Source organism: Vanrija pseudolonga, chromosome 1, assembly GCF_020906515.1.
Source record: "Vanrija pseudolonga chromosome 1, complete sequence".
Classification (NCBI taxonomy): domain Eukaryota; kingdom Fungi; phylum Basidiomycota; class Tremellomycetes; order Trichosporonales; family Trichosporonaceae; genus Vanrija; species Vanrija pseudolonga.
In genome coordinates this window covers 3,789,090-3,807,761 of record NC_085849.1, presented here as the reverse complement: position 1 = coordinate 3,807,761, position 18,672 = coordinate 3,789,090, and the positions used below count along the sequence as shown (strand labels likewise).

General features: G+C 62.1%; 4 protein-coding genes across 4 annotated transcripts; all 4 read right to left on the bottom strand.

Moving 5' to 3' along the window:
• Positions 1-468: 468 nt before the first annotated feature.
• On the bottom strand, positions 469-2,803 carry YBR241C_0 (putative metabolite transport protein). Its single transcript, XM_062767901.1, has 7 exons — positions 2,651-2,803; positions 2,590-2,603; positions 2,248-2,536; positions 1,836-2,016; positions 1,614-1,794; positions 1,256-1,551; positions 469-1,216 (listed from the first exon to the last, which is right to left on the bottom strand). The coding sequence occupies exons 1-7, from the start codon at positions 2,692-2,694 to the stop codon at positions 809-811; spliced, it is 1,413 nt and encodes a 470-aa protein (XP_062623885.1). The 5' UTR covers positions 2,695-2,803; the 3' UTR covers positions 469-808.
• A 284-nt stretch (positions 2,804-3,087) lies between these two features.
• On the bottom strand, positions 3,088-4,788 carry NPT1 (Nicotinate phosphoribosyltransferase). The gene is made up of 5 exons (XM_062767900.1): positions 4,616-4,788; positions 4,435-4,561; positions 4,084-4,311; positions 3,983-4,039; positions 3,088-3,943 (listed from the first exon to the last, which is right to left on the bottom strand). Exons 1-5 carry the CDS (start codon positions 4,694-4,696, stop codon positions 3,114-3,116), a joined length of 1,323 nt encoding a protein of 440 aa, XP_062623884.1. The 5' UTR covers positions 4,697-4,788; the 3' UTR covers positions 3,088-3,113.
• A 3,281-nt stretch (positions 4,789-8,069) lies between these two features.
• sepH_1 (Cytokinesis protein sepH) lies at positions 8,070-12,581 on the bottom strand (the record flags this gene model as incomplete). The annotated part of the gene is made up of 10 exons (XM_062767899.1): positions 8,070-9,411; positions 9,450-9,660; positions 9,698-9,973; positions 10,010-10,079; positions 10,114-10,184; positions 10,222-10,469; positions 10,505-11,101; positions 11,139-11,414; positions 11,468-11,825; positions 11,865-12,581. The coding sequence occupies 10 exons, from the start codon at positions 12,579-12,581 to the stop codon at positions 8,123-8,125; spliced, it is 4,113 nt and encodes a 1,370-aa protein (XP_062623883.1). The 3' UTR covers positions 8,070-8,122.
• Positions 12,582-12,992: 411 nt separating this feature from the next.
• On the bottom strand, positions 12,993-18,641 carry GPATCH1 (G patch domain-containing protein 1). Its single transcript, XM_062767898.1, has 12 exons — positions 18,507-18,641; positions 18,383-18,457; positions 18,274-18,348; positions 18,034-18,155; positions 17,680-17,996; positions 17,393-17,636; positions 17,199-17,346; positions 15,755-17,147; positions 15,250-15,410; positions 14,540-15,206; positions 13,446-14,503; positions 12,993-13,409 (listed from the first exon to the last, which is right to left on the bottom strand). The coding sequence occupies exons 1-12, from the start codon at positions 18,585-18,587 to the stop codon at positions 13,044-13,046; spliced, it is 4,707 nt and encodes a 1,568-aa protein (XP_062623882.1). The 5' UTR covers positions 18,588-18,641; the 3' UTR covers positions 12,993-13,043.
• Between the last annotated feature and the right edge of the window lie 31 nt (positions 18,642-18,672).

Here is an 18,672-nt window from a genome sequence, read left to right as displayed (position 1 = left end):
ACTGGCGACATGTGACGGCGGTGGGCAGCGAGGCTGGCTAGCGCCTGATTTGCTCGCTCCTGCATCTTGACTTGCTTGCTGCTGCTGCTGCTCCTCACTTCCGCTCGTGATCGGGCACCAGCCCTCTCCCTCTGCAAGCCAGCAGGCGCCCACATGCACAACCGCACAGTCACCCAGACGTCATGGCTCGCCGCCCGCAGGACATCGCTGCGGCGGCGGAGCGGCCCAGCGGAAACGAGCCAGCCGACTTGACCCAAACCAAACCAACCTTTCCGTCTTACCGCGGAGGCTAGGCAGCCCAGCAACCTTCAAGACATCAAGCACGTTCGTGCAACTGGCCGCCGGCATCCCACCACCTCCGCGCCCTAACCCCGAGCTGCTCCCCGCACCATATGCATATCTGGAACGCCGCCTATCGCACGCACGTTCATCGCCAAGTCGTATTCCGGGCTCTGAATAGCGCACCGCGTCTCGCGATACAATGCATGTTGCTACCAAGTTTGAAATGGATATCCTCGTGTCAGCGATCCGGAAGAACCAGTTGTTCCATGACGCGAGAGCCGGTCGACAGCTGCTGCGCATCGGCGATCAACAAGAAACGTGTCACACGAGTGTGGACATGACTCGCGAGCGCGTACTCGCGCTGGCGCTCGCGAGATGAAAAAGGTGACAGACTGATCCCAAACACCGCCAAGCCACAGCCGCCACCTCTGCCACTGCCACCGCCACCTGAAACGGACTTGAGCGGGCCGCAGGCCTTCTTACTCAGCTCGCGCGGTGCGGTGCCCAGCCGCTCGGCGAGCACAGCTCACTTGGGCACTCCGCGCCAGACGACAATGGCAGAGAGTGCCAACATTGCCGTGAAGACGTAGAACACTCTTCCCTCTGCCGTGCGTGGACTTTGTGGGTCCCGTGGGTCCTTGGGCACCGACAGCCAGTCGCGCAGCGGCAGGAAGGCGATCGCGACAATAAAGCTCGAGATCCACGACGCACTCAGCGCAAGCGACGACAGCGCAGGCACGGCATGCGGCGGCGCCATCTCAGAGATGAGCAGGAACGGCACCGGGCCGTACCCAAAGGCGAAGCAGGCGATGAACGCGACGATCGCGACCGCGCTCATCACCTTGTACGACTGGTCCAGGCCGTAGCCGAGGAGAACGCTCATAAAGCCCATTCCGATGATCGACCACAGGAGGAGCTGACGACGGCCGACGCGCTGGGCGGGTTAGTATGGCGGGGTAGATGGTTGACTCACGTCAACGAGGTAGACGGCTGGGAGCGTCATGATGGCGTTCACCACGGTAATGGCAATGCTGATCGCGCCTGCGCTCGTGTCCCCTGGCCTAGAGAGAGCGAGGAGGACGGGGGTGGAGTAGAACAGGACGGCGTTGACGCCGGAGAATTGCTGCAGGGAGAGCACGGCTGTGACGAGGAGGGCCGGGCGGCGGAGAGCAGGCGTCGAGAGCAGGTCACGGATGGACAGCTGGTGGTCCGAGGAGTTGGCATGTGTGGCGGCGGTGGGTGCGGCGTCGCCGAGAAGCGGGGCAGCGGCTGTCAATGTCAGCGGTGTGCAGAAGAAAGCACGGCGCGCAGGGGGCCCAAGTCAAACTCACCCTCGTCACTCGCGCCGTAGCCACCAGGCGTGGGAGTACCCGCACGCTCCTCCTCGTCGCGGCGCGGCGGTGCGACCTTGGCGTCGCCGTGAGGGCTCTGGGCCGCCATGCCGATCTGGATGAGGGAAGCGGCGCCGGGCACGAGGCAGACGTAGCGCCATGCTCCGGGCTTGTCACCTTTCTGTTGGCCGTCAGTATGGGTATCGAGTGGACTGCACCCACCGGGCCGGTCAGAAGCAACCCGATAATCTGAGACGAACAGATGCCCAGCACGATGGCGAGCTGGTGCAGCGTGCCGATCTGGCCGGTGCGCCCAGCGAGCTCGGGCGTCGAGCGCGCAATCGTCGCGAGGAAGGGGGGCACGAGGCACACTGCGAGGCCGCATGCCAGGCCGGCGACGAAGCTGGGATGTTAGCTCGACGCCTCTTGGTTACGCGTCGCGACGTCGCGACGCCAGCCTCAATGTAAACAAAACTCGACGCGGCCGTTGCCAAGGTACCGTCGTGGAGGCGGAAGGGGAGCCGCTGAAACCGGAGTGGAGGCCGTAGACGCCGACAACTTTGCTCCCACACCACTCCCACCGTCCCAACGTCCCACGCAAGCACAAACACAAACGCTGCGGCCCAAGACTCACCGGCCAAGCAGCATGACGAGCCAGTTGGGTGCGCCGGCCATGAGGAGCGCGCCGAAGAGGTTGAGCCAGCCGGTCCAGACGATGCCGCCGGCGATGCCCTCAGAGCTCACAACGCGGTCGCTCAGCGCCGAGCCGACCAGCCCTCCGGCAGTGAGCATGGCCGTCACTATGCCGTAGCGCGTCTGATCGAGGCCGATGCAGTTCGGCAAGAGGGGCGTGACCTCGTTCGGGCGCGCGTAGCATGTCAGGCTTTGCGCGGGGAAGTTGAGCTCGGTGATGTGGTAGCCATCTGCGGGCGTCAGCGGAGGTGCGAGAAGAGGAAGATCGATCAGATCTACTCACAGAACCACGATGCGCTAGAGAGATGTTAGCGATGCTCAGACGAAGCGAAGAGACAACTCACAGACAGGCCCAGGCGATGGCTCTGTAGACCTTGGAGGACGGCATGGTAGCCCGTCGGTACTAGGGAGGAGGTGGTATAGCAGCTGGATGGGGCAAGCACGGGCAAAGGCAATGGGACAATGGCTCAACAAGGAGAAGAGTAAAGGAAGGTAAGATGGATAGACAGTGAGATTGCGAGTGTCGAGCGCCAGTGTCTAACAAGGTCACGCACGCACGCACGCCGCCCCCCATCTTCTCCGGCTTTTGGTGCCAGTAGTGCGTTGCCCCGCAGCCTTGCCGCCTTCAACTCACCCTCACTTAGCAATGACATGGTGCCCCGTGCCTTAAAATGGAGGCGGTGGGTGGGCTGAATGGCTCGACACCCACAAACCCAATTCAATCGGAAATCGCACTATGCTCGACAAATGTTCCAGACCAAGAACATAACCGCTGCGCTTCGTCCCCAGATGCATCACCATCATCGGCTACAACTCGAGGCCAAGCTCCTCCTTGGCACGCACAACCTCCTCGGCCTTGCCCGTGTGCTTGCCCTTGTCGTCTGACAGCTTGACACAGTCCTTGCCGTCAATGACATTGAGCTTGATGACCATATTCAGCGCCTTGCTCTGCTCGCTGGGCGACGACTTCTTCTTGAAGTCGTTGGTGAAGAACGTGCCGATTCCAAACGCCGCGCCCATACCAATTTCGTCACACCCGCGCTGGAGATCGATCGCGCGCTTGACGTCGAGAGAGTCGCTGAATACGATCCGCTTGCCGGCAAGTGCGTCGCCCGAGCTGCCGACGAGCTTGGCGACCTCCTCCCACACCTCCTTGGCCTCGGTCACAAACGTGAACGGATCTCCGCTGTCCTGGCGCAGTGCGCTCCATCGTAGAGCACGCGCAGGGTCGGACAAGAAGTCCTTGAAGAACACGCTGGCAGTGTACGTGTCGGTCAACATGATGAGGGGTGGGCCGTTCGAGTTGGCAGGGTAGATCTCCTCCCACATGTCCATCGCGCGCCCGTTCGCACCCGTGTAGCCGTACGTCGCGCCAATCGCCATGATCCACTCGTGGGCGATGGTGCCGGAAGGCTTGACACCATACTTGAGGGCGAGGTAGACGTTACTCGTGCCCGTCAGAGAACCGCCCTGGCCGCCGGCAGCCTTCCACTCCTCGTGCCCCGCAATCAGACCGCGCATCACCAAGTCGTGCACCGCGAAGCTGCGTCGTCGTCGCGTGCCAAACTCGGAGAAGATGAGCGACTTGACGGGCGCTGGTGGTGAGAGAAGGGCGTGGGCCTTTTGCTTGGCGAGTTCTTGGCGGTCAGCAAAGCAAGCCAAGAGTGCATACTCACCATACTGTCCGTCAATCGACCAGTCGGTGTCGACGAACTTGAAGTAGCTCTCCGAGACTGACTTGTCAGCTGTGCACCGAACCAGTAAGGAGCCGACTCACTGATCGACATGATCGGTACCTCGTACAGGATGGTCTCGCGCCAGGGCCCCTCAATCTCGCACGCGATTTCGCCCAGTCCGTCCTCGCCGGCATTGAACGTCAACCGCACCTGTTCCTTTGGCGTGAGGCGAATGTTGGTGAGGAAGTCGAGGTACGAGTCGGGGAAGTAGGGGCATGCCTCGTGCAGCCGTTTCCGCTCCTCGGGCTTGAGGCGGAGCTCACCGAGGCCTGGCGGTCAGCGGAGGAAGGAGACGAGTCACCCTCAGCAAGGTGGGAAGGAAGGTCGCTGGCCCGCGAGGAAGGTCGCCCACCCACCCGCCCCTACGCGCCTTCCCTCCGCCCCCGACTCACGATTGACGGCCGCTTGGATCCAGTCAAAGCACTCGCGGGTGAAGCGCATCTGCGGAGCGCGGTTTGTGAAGCGGATAATGACCTGAGAGTCGTAAAAGTGCTTCAGGACGGCATTTTGCATCGTAAGCTGGGTCGTCAGCTCAGCGCAGCCCCTTATCGCTCAGCATTAGCCCACGCCTACCTTGTACAGGTCCGTGTCGAGGATGCTGAAGGGGAGCTCGACCTCCTCGGCGCCGAGGCTGAAGGCGTCTGTTGCGGCCATTGTAGTGCTGCTGTCCTGCGGTGGGGGCAAAGTTGAGAGAAGGAGTGAGATGAGGCCGAGGAGGTTGCCGCGGGCTGTGCTTGTCTCACCCGTCTGGTGGCTTCCGAGTCAGTCGTCAACAATCTCGTCGTCTCCGCGCTCACCGGACACTTGCCGGATCGCGGGCCGCTGGCAGCCACGATTTGATCCCGTCCCATTTAGTCACGTGACTTCACACCAAGCCAATTGCTGCCGGCGCGATGGGCACAATGCTGCACCTTCCTTGGTGGTTGACTTTTCCTCAACGACCAGAGCCATTTCCGGCTCGAGCAACCTTACATCTCAATCCCCAGCTGGCAGCACGACCACTCCTTGACTCGCCGTCGACCAGCGCGAGAGGAGATACCCCACCGGCCAAGCCGCACACCCCACCCGGCGCGCTAGCCCCCTCCCCAGCTGTGAGTCGGAGCACTCGCACTTCGGAGCACCCGGAACGCCTCGGACTGACCCCGCTCGTGCAGAGACGCCGCCGCGCCGCGCCGTGCCGACGAGCATGCTCACCGCCGCGACGTCGAGGCAGGGCGTGCGCCTTGCGCCCCGCCTCGTCGCCGCTGTCCACCCCTCGTTCTGCCAGGCGCTGCCCGCCGAGTCGAGCCGTCAGGCGCGGGACCGGCTACTGCCCGCTCGGCGGTACTCGACGGCTGCAGCGTTGGCTGTACCGCTGAGCGATGGGCACTTCGTCGGGTCGTCCTCGCGCGCGCATGTCGACCCCGTATCGCGCCGCCAGCCGTCAACCACCACCGCTGCACCAAAACGGCCACAGGCGTCGCCGAGAGCACCTTCCCCCGACCCCGACCTCGACGCACCACTGACCGCAGGCGAGAGGCTCCGGAGGCATGTGACCAAGGACCCGGTCACCGCGCTGCTGTCGCTATCTCGCTTGTCAGAGGAAGAGCTCGGCACCATCAACTCCTCGGACCTCAGCTCGTTGTTGTTCCACCTGAACGAAGCCGCGCAAGCCGATCCAACACTACCATCCATGGTCCGCCCCGAGGAAATCACTGCAGCACTGCGTGTCGTTCGAGCGCTCCTCCACGCCCGGCCATCGGTTGACAACTCGACGCGCGATGCGTTCCTTGGCCGCGGACTGCACGGCAAGCTGCTTCGCGCATTGCTCCGCGCCTGTATCCGCTGCAACGCGTCGCCCTTGGCTGTTGAGGTGTTCGCCGAGCGCATGGACGACCAGCTGCGCTCCGGACGAACCATTGTTGACATTGATGCCTTTGCGCTCGATTTGGCAAGCGCGCGAGAGTGGAATGTTGCGGCGACAATCTTCTCCAAGCCATCAAAATCTCTCCCTCAGTCACAATTCACTCCCACCGTCGTTACGACTGCCATGACGGCCAACCTGCACCTCCGGCGGCCCGCCGTGGCCGTTGCGCTTTTCGAGTTATTGGATCCAGCATTGGCAACGGCGGAAACGTTCAACGCACTCACACAGGCGCAACTGCAACTCGGCGAGCTCGACGCGGCGAGACATGCGATCCGGGCTGCCAAAGATGCTGGAATCAGCCCCGAGGACCAGCAGGTCGCCATCCTCCGCGGCTACCGTGCCCTTGGGTACGATGCGGACGTTGAAATGCGTGCGCGTCATGACTTGGCAAAGCTTGGCCTGACACCAACCGCGCCATTTCTGAACGCCATCATGCGTCTGCGCATTGACGCCGGAGATCTCGATGGGGCCGAGGCCGTCCTCTCCGAGTTCTACTTCAATGGAACTCAAAGCGGTGTGGAGCCGATTGCCGATACTACGGTCATCGCGCTGTCGATTGCTTCTCGTCGTGGTGATCTCAAGCGATTGCATACGCTTTGGGATTCGCTCGCTGAGCACCCGGCGGCTGTCTCTGACCATGCTGTCGCGCAGCTCTGTCGTGCGCTTGGCCGCCTGGGCCTGGTGGATCAGGCATGTGGTGTACTCGAATCATCCATTCACCGCACGCCGTCGCCCTGGCCCCTACCCGCCAACTTTATCCCGTCGATCAAGACCGCCAACGTCGTTCTTGAGCTGGCGACCTCGGCAGACGAGTACAATGGCCTGGTGCATATCGCACAACTTATGCGCGAGGCATCGATCAGACCCGACTCCCAGACAGTGACCATTGTTCTCGAGTTTGCTCGTCGCAACCTCGTGACCACCCCCACGAACCTCGCCCAGCTTCTTCATGACATGCTCGGCCGTGTCTCCGACTCCCCCAGCGTGGACCAGTTGGATGTCGTCTTGTCAGAAGCTGTCCGCACAGCGATGCAGGAGGTTCGCCGCGCCGAGACGCCAAAGCACCTCGAGCCGCCGCCCAGTACGGAGCCAACAACCGACCCAACAGGCGGTGTTGAGCCCCGCGGTGAGCTGAAGCATCTGCTCAGCGCCGTGATCAGCTCGTTGCGCGATGGGGGCCACCAGGGCACACCACGGTCGCTCGCCAACCGTCTTCTGTACGACTCGCTGGCACTTGATGGCACCCACGGCATCCCGCCCGCGCGTCAAGTGTGGAATGCGCTCGTCCTCCGTGGCTACCGCGCCCAGCACAAGCACCTCCTCGCCCTCCTCCGCGGCTACGCGCAGGTTGGCGCCATGGCGCAGGCCGAGGACGTAGCGGCGCTCGCAAGGGAAAGCGGCGTGCCCACCAGCCGCGCAATGTACAATGCGCTCATTGGCGGCTGGGCACGCACCGGCAACGTGCAGCACGCAAGGGCGCTCTACGATCAGGCTCGTCGCTCCCCGGAGCTCCTTGATAAGGCGATGCTCACCACCATGGTGCGCAGCTACTGTGCTGAGGGGCAGCCAAGCAATGCCGTGGCTATTGCGCGCGAGGACCTCGCCATCGTCAAGCCCGATGGACGCTGCCTCAATGCCGTCGCCGACGCCATCCGCATGGCCAACGACGTGCCAGGCGCCATATTCTTCGTCGCCGGCGCGACCGAGGTGCCTACAGCGGACAGCAAGGGCTGGACACTCAACCCCGACATTCGGGCCACTGTTCGCCGCTGCCTCAACTACCTGCGCAAGCAGGACGCGGCAGGGCTGAGCGACATCCGCATCCGCGAGGCCATCGAGCTGGGCGATGCCATGATGGCGTACGACGGCGCCGCACGCGTCCCGCACGCTGACAAGCCTCGACTCTCCAAGCACACGCGCAGGGTGTTGACTGCGCACTTTGACCCTCCTGAACCGGCCAACGTCGCAACCTCGATGGCGGACCCGCCGAAACAAACCAAGTAATCATCCTCCTCATTGCACTAGACACTATCAATCATCATCCCGGCATTGCATAGCATCAGTTGGCACTCTGTCTCACTCTCTCTATCTCTTTCAATGCAAAATGAATGCATACAATAGGCACATTGCAGTAGTGGATATGGTACAAGCGGAAACGTGTATGAGTGTGTTGGCTAGAAGTATGTCCGTGTGGGCGAGGGGAGCACTGAGCGGAGACGCCCGTTCTCGCCAGCCTCCCACTGCACATCCTTGACAAGGCTGCGCGAGATGCGGCGCTTGGATTTTGGCTTTTCGTCGGCCGTTGGCGTCACTGCTCGCGAGTTGAGCGGCGTCGTGTCCGCTGGCGGGCCCATGAGGCTCGTGCGCGACGAGTGCGAGGACGACAGAGAAGACGTGGTCGGGCGGCGCATGATGCTCGGGATGCGGATTGCCGAGCGTGAGGCTGCCGAAGCCGACGTCGACGACGACGATAGCGAGGCTGGCACGGCACCCGGTCCGATCGACTGGGACAGCACCGCCTGCGGCGTGACGGACCCGCTGTCGCTCGAAGTGCGGCGCAGGCCGCTGATGACGCGCTTGTGCTTGGGCGAGTCGCCCTGCGGGACGGGGTCGCCGCCAAACAGGAGCGACGGGTAGATCTCCTTTGCGAGCTCGCGGACGAGCACGGCATCGTCCTGCTTTGCGAGCTTGTCGACGATGCTCGCGAGGGAGAAACGCGACACCAGCGTCTGGCGGTCGGGGTGCGATTCGCAGACCGCGCGAGTGATACGCAGCAGGTTGAGCTTGGTGACGGCCTTGGCTGGACGCTCCAGTGCGTCGGCGAGGCGGCGCAAGCACGGCGTGGTGGAAATGGCCGAAGTGAGGGGCGCCGACATGCGGAGAATCTTGAGGAACGGGTCGAGGATGCTCTCAAACGACACACCAGACGACTGCACAAAGCACTTTGCGAGCGAGTCGGTCGAGTGGTGCTGAAGCAGAATGTCCTCGACGCGGGCAGTCTCATCCTGCATCCAGTTGAGAATGGCCTCGAGGGCGCTCACGCGCCAGTATGGGTCGTCCAGGAGGTCGAGGTAGAGGCGCATGCCGTCGGTCTGCCACAGCAGGCGGCGCGACTCCTTGCCGGCGTTGGCGAGGTCGCACAGGATGGGCAGGGCAAACTGCTTGAGCGGCGACTTGGTGTTGATGACGCGCTTGAGCAGCGGGATGATGCCCGAGGACGCGGCCTCGCCGAGACGCGCCTTAGAGAGTCGACACATCGAGTAGATTGTCTGGAAGATGTGCGACGAAATCTCGTTGCTGTACGATCCTTTGAGCGACTTGCTCAGCAGCTCGACCAGCACCTCCATGGCATTCGAGTTCTGCAGCACCTCGATGAGCTGGGGGCTCGTCGAAAGGTGCTTGATGGCTTTGATGGCCGTGACGAGGAGCTTGCGGGGGAGGAGATCGAGGGCTTTGAGCAAGCCTGGGGCGAGTTAGGAGACACAAACCCTTTCAACTCACGCATCATGATCGTGCGCGTGGCAAACGCATCACGGACGTGCACATCGGCCTGGGCAACCTGGCAGAAGAGGAGGAGCACGTCTACAGCACGCTTGAGCACCTCCTCGTCCACGTCGGGGTCCTTGATGAGCGCAAGCAGGGCAATGGAGAGCGGGTCAAGAATATGTTCACGCGTGAACATGCGGCAGAAGTCTGGCTTGGGCGTAGGTGACTGGGTGTGAGTAGTGCCCAACGGAATCCTAACTCACCTGAAGGTCGAAGACGCTGCCAATTCCCTCGAGCGCCGACAGAATGAGCGTCTTGCTCTCCGAGTAGTCCTCGTCGAGGAGGTCGACGAGGTGTCTGAGGCCTCGACACGAGATGAACATTTGCAGCGTGAGAGCCGAGCGGGTGAGGTGCTGGATGAAGAGGGATGCCTCGAGGCGCGCCTCTGCGAGGTGTTTCTTGCTAGTGAATTGGATAACGACGGGGATTCCGCCAACAAGGCAGAACGACTCGAGATGGTCGACATCAAAGGCTACAATCTGGGAGTGTCAGCGCGCGTATGCGACAGCACTCACAAAGTTGACAATCTTGAGCAGCCGGAGCGCGACGTCGCGGCTCAGGCGCCCCTCTAGTACTTCTATGACGCTAAGGGTCAGCGGTGTCAGGACGCCACACTCACGCAAGGAGGCCGTGGATGGACACAAAGTGCGTCTCGAGGCCCATGTCCCCTGCGCTCTCAAACAGGCCGAGCTGACGTCAGTTAAGGCCTGAAAGACGGTCAACTCACGAGCTCATCGCACACCTTTCGGAGCGCGGCCATATCGTTGCTTCCTCCCTCGAGCTGGTCGACCAGTTTGGTAACGTTTGCACACAGGGTCGCGCGCTTGTCACGGAGGAGGTTGGCTTCAAGGTCGTCTGCCGTGTCAAAGTCGTCTTCGATCTCCGCAAACGGGTCCGCGTCGTCGTCATCGTCGTCGTCGTGCCACGAGCGGTTGGACCGGCGCGTGAGCTGCAGCGACTGCATGGTGCTGGTAGCTGTGGGGTCAACACTGCGCCTATCGCCGACTCACGATCAATGATCTGGCCGAGTGGACCGTCAAACATGTCCGAGTAGTCCTCGTCGTCCGTCTCGGTGTACTTTTGCAGCTCGAGGTTACTCTCCGACGCCTCCTTCCTCCCGCGGAGCGAGCTGGACCTCGACGTGGGTGGGGTCCTGCTCGACCCAGGGTTAGGCGACTGGAGGATCACTGGCGACGGCGGCGCGGCCATACTGAGCGGTCTGGACGGCGCACCACCCTTGGACTGTAACTGGCCGTATGACGGCGCCGAGTGTCTCTGCTCGGCGGTGCGCTCGCCAGGCGGCAAGCCACCCATCTCCTTCGGCACGCTGCTCAGGCTGCCCATCTTGGACAGGTCGCGCGGGTGCATGATGCGGGTGCGACCCTTGTCCTGGGACTTGATATTGGACAGCTTGATCTGCAGCTCATCGTCGCCAAAGCCCAGATCGAGCGAGTAGTCCTCAACCTTGTTCTTGGACCTGTCTTTCGGGGGCAGCGGTGGCGGCTTGTCCGCCGCGCGCGACTTGGCATCCTTGGGCAGAAGCTGGCGCACCGTCTCCTGGTTTGGCTCGTGCGGTTCCTCGGAGGGTACGTCTGGCGGTTTCCGTACTGCGACGTCAGCTCTGCCCCTCAAGTCGACACTCACAGCTGAGCTTGGGCAACGAAATGTCCGAGGCAAAGTCGTCGTCCCATCTCTCCTGCTCGACGCTCTCGCGCGCGCGGCTCAGCACGTCGCTCACGTGCTGGTTCTTCTGCAGCAGACCTGGCGCGTGTCCGGGGTGCGACGACGATGCGATAGCAGGCGGAGGCATGGCGGCCGCGTCGGCGCGCCGGCGCTCAGATGCAGCCTTCTTCGTGTTGGGCAGTGCGGGGATACGGCGCATCGTGCCCGACGCGGCGGACGCGAAGGCCTTGGGCGAGGCTGTCGAGTCAGTCAGCGCGCCACACTCGGCCCAACAACGCCACAACACCCACCAGCCAGTGCTTCGTTCCACTCCTGCACACGCTGCACCTGCTCATCGTACACAGTCAGGGGCTTGCGCGACTTGGACAAGCTCGCCGGCTCCTTTGGCACGCCAGTGACAGTCGGCTGCGGCTGCGTCATGCTGCCTGTCCTACTGTGTCCATCTTTCCTCGCGCCGTTCGTTGGCGGCGCAGCACTCCTGCTCGACGACGACGACGACGGTTTAGACCGCGGCAGGGTACCAGGCGACGCTGCGCTGCTGAGGTGCTTGCGCGCCTGCTGCATCCACGCATGCCGGAGAAGCTTCTTTGCGCTGATACGCAGATGCGCGTCCTTCTGGAAACAGTGATACAGAAAGTCCTTGACCATCTAGCTGTGTCAGCCCCTTCCTCTCCGCATGTCACGCACCGGGCTCGCGCCGTCGGGTATCCGCATCGACTCGTCCTGGACGATACGCCACAGGGCTTGCATTGGCGCGAGGTCTCCGTAGGGCGGTTTACCCTCCAAGAGCTCGACGACGACGCACCCCACGCTCCAGATATCGCTTGCCGTCGTGGCGCCTGACTGCTCAATGACCTCTGGTGCCATCCAGTACGGCGAGCCGACGACCTCGTTATCCGCGTCCACCTTGGCCACGGCCGCGAGGTCTGGCGTCGGCGCGCGGCTGCTCACGCCAAAGTCGGCGAGCTTGACACTGCCGTCCTTGTTCGTCAAGATGTTGGCGCCCTTGATATCCCGGTGGATAACACCCTGGTCGTGGAGGTACGTCAGGCCCTCGAGCACCTGGCAGATGTAGACGCCGACCAGGCTCTCGGGGAACTTGCCAAACTTCTTGAGGATGGTCTGCAAGCTCCCGTTCTCACAGTACTCGAGCACGATGAACAGGCTCTCCTTGTCCTGCGTGAATCCCTTGTACTTTACCACGTTGGGGTGGTTGAGGTTCTTGAGCAGGTCAATCTCGGACATGATGTCTGGGAGCGACGACGGCGGGAGCGACAGCAGCGAGATGCTCTTGATGGCCACCGTCTCGCCCGTGAGGAAGTTGAGCGCGCGGTACACATTGCCGCTCGCGCCGCGGCCCAGCAGGTCGCCGAGCTGGTAGTTTGATAGCGCGGCTGCTTCCATGGTGCATAGTTGCAGCCGGCGGGGCTCGGCGACGGGCGGAGGTGGGGCGGGCGGTGGTGGTGGGTTCAGTCGCGGCGGCTGGGACGGTTCGAGAGGCTGGGTGTGGTGTACTCTCGAGTGGGGGGTCGTCCTTGAGCGCGCTGTTGTGCGTCTCTTTGGTGTGTAGGTTGTGTGTATTCTTTAGATCTGTGGTGGTACAAGGTGCTGGTGGTGCCGTCACACACGCTTGAATGTGGGTTGTTGTTCTCTTGGTCGCGCGAGGGACGCGTCGGGGCGACCAACCCGCCTGCAACCCACTCAAACGGGGCCTAAATGTCGAGCCACTTGTAACGTGGCCACGTGCAGACAGCATCGAGGCAGGCACAATGGCGCTGCACGGCATGCAAGGCCTTTGCCAAGACGCCAGAGACGCCTCTTCAACCACCTCCCCCATGCATAGATCGCGCGTCGATCGCGCATAGACTACAACTGCGGCCCCTGCTGCAAAAACTTGGCCAGGTTGTCGGGCAGGACGCTCCCAGCAACCTCGAGCACTCGCTTAGCCATGTCGTCACCGCCACCTTCCCATGTCCGAGCAAGCACGGGGCGAAGCACAACGCTAACCACACGCGCGACGAGGTCCTGCACTTCCGTCGGCGCAACCCGCCGCCACAACAGCAAGTTGCGGACGAGCTTGATCCGCCGGCGGACGTAGCGCTGCATGGCTGACCGTGCGGCCGGGTTGTATGGTGGCGGCCTCTGCGCTACCGGTCCGCCTGATGCCGAAACGGCTGTGGCGAGCTCGAGCACGTGGGCCTGGAACACGCCCAGAGCGGCCTTGACGAGTGACTGTGGCGTCAGCTGGGACACACGGCACACACTCACAATGTACTTGCGGCTCTCCTTGCCCGTCAGGTCGCCGATCACCTCCACCATGTCGACCGAGCGCCGGGTCTGTGGCGTAGAGTATGGGTCGTATGCGCCGACCTCGAGCCCCTTGATGAACAGCGGTACAACTGCCTTGGACACCATCTCGGTGGCCAAATCGCCCTCCTCTCCAACGTCCGGCTCAAGGTCCATGTCGTCGTCGTCCGCATGCTCGGGCTTGGGCCTCGAGTAGTTGTACAGCGACGTGAACCAGCGGAATGACTCGATGGGGTTGTCGCTGCGCGACGGCTGCCATCCGACCATTTCGCCGCGCGCCCAAAACTCCCAAGCTTGCACAAGCGATAAGCCGCCAAATGCACCGTTGTACTCCTCTGGGTATCGCTTTCGCCAGTCGCCAAACCACACCGCGATGCCCTGGTTCGGGTCGCGGAAGTCGACAGCCTTGACGTCGGCAAGGAGCGACTCGACTTCGCGGTCAAGGTCGTGCTGCGAGGCGGTGAACGCGTCGGTCGTCTCGTCGTCGAGCTCCGAGTCGGTCGAGAGGCCGTCAATGTCGCTTGGAACGGCGGCCGCCATGACGCCGCGCCGCCGTGCCCGCCGATCTTCCCGAGCAATACGTCGTATCCGCCTCGCGTCCGAGTTTGCTGCAGATTCGTCGGTCGTAGAATCTGGCGTAGTCGCCGTCGGGATTCCGAGGAAGAGCGACAGGTCGTCGGCGTCATCTGCCGCTCGTCGCTGGACAACCATCGTGGAGCGTTCCTTCTCATACTTGGCCGCGTCCTTCTCGATGTCTTCGAGCTTGGGCATCTTCTCCTCGAGAAAGTGGCCGAGCACTTCGACCCACTCTCTGAAGCCTTCAACCCACTCGCGCTTGCCCTCCACCTCCGTAAGCTGCTTGCGGATGTCTTCGTCTTGCTCCTTGAGCAGGGAGATATCCCGCGCGGCCGTCTCGTGGTCGTGCTCCGCCTGGATCTTGACCGCCTTGAGCTGCGCCAGTCGTTGCGCTACCCTCGCCTCAGCGGAGGATATAGACGGCACAGGTCGGATGGCCGGTACTGCGGGGTCAGCTCTGTCACTCACAGCACACTCACTAGGCACCGACACGTAACCCTGCACCTTCTTCTTCTTCTCGGCCTCGGCGTACACCGAGTGCCCAGTCCGCGCAACAATCGTCGCCTCCCACTCTCGCGTCTCCTCGTCCGACTCGTCCTCCGCCTCCCGGTCGGCGATGAGCTCGCCGATCTCGCCCTTCAACCTGGCCGCGGCGCGCTTGTTCGCCTGCTTGCCAATGTATAGTCGCGAGTTTTGTTCCGTGTAGTCGGCGAGGTCCTCATCGCCCTCGTCGCCCTCGTCTTCCTCGCGCATGAGCCGGCTCTCGGGGTGCGGCCCGCGGTCGCCGCCCAGCGCGATAAAGTCCTCGCCCTCAGCGCCGGCCCTTTGAGCGTCCAATGCCGCCTTGCGCCGTGACTTGGCTGCCGCGACGGCCACATGGTCCGGGATACCCGCCGTCGTGTCCTCAATGATCGTGCTCGCGTACTTGTCCCTCGCGGCTTGCGAGAGGCCGTCGCCGCCGTTTTCCTCCTGGTTGTCCTGCTTCCGCGCTGCCCGCGACGGCGTGGCGGCTTTCAGCTCGGCGATGTAGTCGCGCGAGTAGGAGGCAGGCGCATTTGTCGGCGCCGAGGAGGCTAAGGGTGATGAGGCGAGCTTGAGCGACTGCGAGAGGAGCGACTTTTTCTGCTTGAACGGTGTGCCGTCCGACTGTAATGTCAGCTAATGCAAAGAAGCGAGTTGCTGAGCTCACCTCGTCGTCGCCACCAAAGCTCAAGCGGCTCCCCTTGCTAAGCTTGCTCTTCCGCTGAGCCTTCTTGCGCTCCATCACGCTGCCGGCTTCGTCGTCCACATCCATCGCCGTTGCCGAGGGCGAAGGCGCGGCGTCCACCTCGGACGAGGTCACGCTCTGCGCTAATGGCGAGGATGGGGTCGCGTCGTCATCGTCCACTGCCCTTGATCGGATGGATGGGCGTGGCCGCGCGCGCTTGACGAACATGATGGCGGTTGGGAAGAAGTGTAAACAGCGAGATGCAGGCGACAAGGGCAACCAACTTGACTTTACATGTAGGTGGCGACTTTCAGGTTCGGTTGTGGCAACGGGAGCAAATGTGCGGCTCACTCTATGAGACGGCCACTTTGTGATGGATGACCATGCAAGATTGTGATGAGAGTCTATAAATGATCATGCTACATATCCTACATAAAGTCGGCAGCTCCCTTGCGTCCACGCGAGATGAATGAATAGGCGGGCCCACCTTTGGTTGGTGATGACGAGCCGGACCGAGAAGCTGGGAGCGGGTCCGCGGGGGCGACCGTAGGAGCGACAGCAGGCGGAGCTGCCACAGGCGCCTTCTCCACCCACTCGCCTTTGTCGACATCGGCACGACCCAACTTGGACTTCTTCTTCGGCTTCTCCCTCGGCGCCGTCTCCTCTCCCTCGTCCCCAACATCAAACGACAGCACACCCTTCCGCTTCTTCTTGTCCTTCTTATCCTTCTTCTTCTGTGCCTTGTCGGCATCCTTGTCTTTGTCTTCTGCGGCTGCAGAACGGAACACAGGCTTGAAGGTGTTGTAGTCGACCGGCTTCTCCTCGACGACCGGATATGGGTCTTTAGGCTTCTCCTCCGACACCGTAACCTTCACTGCCGGCTTACTTGAAGCCTCATCCTCATCGTCATCATCGCTGTCATCCGCAAAGATGGCCTTGAAGATGTCGATGCTGGGCTTTGTGTAGGTAAGGGTGTCGCGGCCCTGGTTGGCGTCGTCTGCCATGCCGACTTCCGCAATGGACCGCGGCACACGCTCGGTCGTTTCAGGCGGAGGCGGTGAGTCGTCCCGGTCGGGCTCTCCCTGGTGGGTGAAGCGAGACTCGAAAGAGGCGTCGTTTTTGGGCAAAGGCAGTTCGCTGAGGGGACGAGTGCCGCTTGGTGTTGATGCGCCACTACCTTCGGGAGGTCCCTCGGGATGCGGGTCGGCGACGTGGAATCGCTTGCACACAAGCTTGACGGGGTAGAAGTCCTTGACGATACGGGTCATCTGACCGTGCTTTCCATCTTGCGCAGCTTGTTCCCGTGGCGTCAGGTCTTTCTTGACCTCGATCTCCGTGTTCTCAGGCTTCGTAAACGTGAGCGACGCACCCTTGGACGCATCAAAGATGTGCAGTCCAGGTTTGGCCTGCTTCATGTCTGATGCGGCAAGAGATGCGCTCCCAGAAGTAAACCGTGAGGACATGGCGTACGACATCGGGCGGAAGATGCGCGCCGATTGCGCAAAGTCCTGCAGCTCCTTGTTGATGGCGTCGAGCTTCGTGGAGGGCAAAAGCTGGGGGTTGGGATGTTTGGTGTTGTGCGTCTGCGATGTGAGGTACGACCGGTATCGTTCCTGCTTCTCCGGCTCATCCTGATATGGCATGAAGCCTTGAAGGGCTGCAGATGCGGTGCGTGGCGATAGTGGAGGGATGACAACCTCGGTGGCGCGCTCTGGCGGCAGTTCAGGCTCTGCTTCAAGAGACAATGGCGGTGGCGGAGCTGTACCAGCCTTGGCAGCCGCAGCAAAGGCTGCCAATCGCTCCCTGTCCTTCTCAGAGATGTACTCGAAGACCGACTTGGCCTCGGAGACCCGGGGTTGTTCGCCGAGGGCCGCTCCGCGCTATTTGAGTTAGCTTCAGTCTCTCGTCCCCGTGCAGGCACCGCCACTCACCTGCTCATGCGTGAGTGGTCGTCCAGGTGCTCCGCGAATGACCTCTTGCTCGACGACAGGGGCCGTACTGTCGTCAAACTTCCGAGTCGTGCCCCAGACTCTGGCAGGACGGGGGTGCCAGTCTTCTGGGATATCAGGGAAGGCAAACCTGTCGAGTGAGCTGAGGCCGGCAAGACATCCACGAGCTCACTCACCACTTGTCCGTTGGGACACCGAGTGGGTCCAGCTCGAACCCCTCGAGCACCCTCCGTCCATCATGCCAGTGATTGGCGTCCGCCTGGCTCTTCTTGCTGCTCCCAGGTTGTGGTGTAGGGCCGCCCATAACAAATGTGTCGTCGTCCTCCTCGCCGTTGTCGAAGGCATAGTGTCGCGCATCGTCCGCGCCGCCTACGCCATACGGGTCATCTTCGTCGTCTTCACCAGGCCCAGCACCATACACTGCGGGCATCAGTTGCTGATCAAGCCGCATTGAGCAACTCACCGCCACGCTTCGCCGGCAGCCGTCCCATACCGCGCCCCTTCTCGTACCCCAGGCCCTCCTTATCGTCCTTGGCGGAGAAGGTCAGAAGCCTCGTGTCCCTCGGGGCATAGGTGTGCTTGCTCGCCTCGCCTCCATCCTCGGGGTCGACGTCCATGCCCACGCGCAGCTTTCCAATCTTTCCTTCCTGGATCCGCAGCTTTCGTAGTGTCACTCGAGGACCAATCCCCTGTCCTGGTCGCCATCCTAGCTTCTGGAGGAGTTTCTGCCCGATCGATGCCTGGGCCGGGATCACGAGGCTCTCGAGAGCAGACGACATCCTGAGGGGTTAGAGTTGAACTGACATCATGCACTCACGACTGGCCCTCAAGGCTCTGGGTGCCCGCGAACGGATCGTTGCGGAACGTCTCCGTGTTCTGGAGCTGGCGATCATCGTTTATCTGGGCGAGGTCTTCCTCGTCCATGAAGTCCTCGACGCGCTGGGAATGTGAGGCTCGATTGTTCCGCGACGACCTGAAAGATTGGGGTGCCCATCCTTGGTCTGTGAGTAGTCGTGCCATAGAGTCGAGGACGCGACCCACCTTCCTTCGAGCCCACTGTATTGAAGTAGCCGGCCGAGAAGCCGCCCGTAAAGGCGCCGTGGAAGCGGCGGCGGCCTTTCTCATCGCGGACCTGCGTGTTAGGTCTAAACCACAAGTCTTCTTACCTCTTGTTCCCATAGCGGCACGTATTCCTGCTTGTCCCTCTTGGACTCGGCGAGCGCGGGCAGCGGGGTGCCAATCTGTGGAGTTAGTGTCGGGCCTTGAGTTCGAGAGCAACTGAGAACCCACCTGTACAAATGATTCGTTCAGATAAGCGCTCTTGAGGTTGACATTTTCGAGCTCAAGCTTGTGCTTGAGCCTCGAAGTCATGTCGACGAGTCGTTTGGCAAGACAAGAGAGATGCAGGCCAAGGTTGAACTGTTGTTGGCAGACTTGGCTACTTGTTGCTGGTGGA

Bases quoted from the DNA above. Each gene is read 5' to 3' on its own strand.
- YBR241C_0 (XM_062767901.1), bottom strand. From the start codon at position 2,694: ATGCCGTCCTCCAAGGTCTACAGAGCCATCGCCTGGGCCTGTCT. The intron at 2,017-2,247 runs GTGAGTCTTGGG...CTAACATCCCAG, and splicing joins CTCGTCATGCTGCTTGGCCG to CTTCGTCGCCGGCCTGGCAT. The intron at 1,552-1,613 runs GTGAGTTTGACT...TGACATTGACAG, and splicing joins CTACGGCGCGAGTGACGAGG to CCGCTGCCCCGCTTCTCGGC.
- NPT1 (XM_062767900.1), bottom strand. From the start codon at position 4,696: ATGGCCGCAACAGACGCCTTCAGCCTCGGCGCCGAGGAGGTCGAGCTC. The intron at 4,312-4,434 runs GTGAGTCGGGGG...GCTGACCGCCAG, and splicing joins GATCCAAGCGGCCGTCAATC to GCCTCGGTGAGCTCCGCCTC. The intron at 3,944-3,982 runs GTGAGTATGCAC...CTGACCGCCAAG, and splicing joins GTCGATTGACGGACAGTATG to AACTCGCCAAGCAAAAGGCC.
- GPATCH1 (XM_062767898.1), bottom strand. From the start codon at position 18,587: ATGACTTCGAGGCTCAAGCACAAGCTTGAGCTCGAAAATGTCAACCTC. The intron at 18,349-18,382 runs GTAAGAAGACTT...CCTAACACGCAG, and splicing joins TGCCGCTATGGGAACAAGAG to GTCCGCGATGAGAAAGGCCG. The intron at 17,637-17,679 runs GTGAGTTGCTCA...TGATGCCCGCAG, and splicing joins GCTGCCGGCGAAGCGTGGCG to TGTATGGTGCTGGGCCTGGT.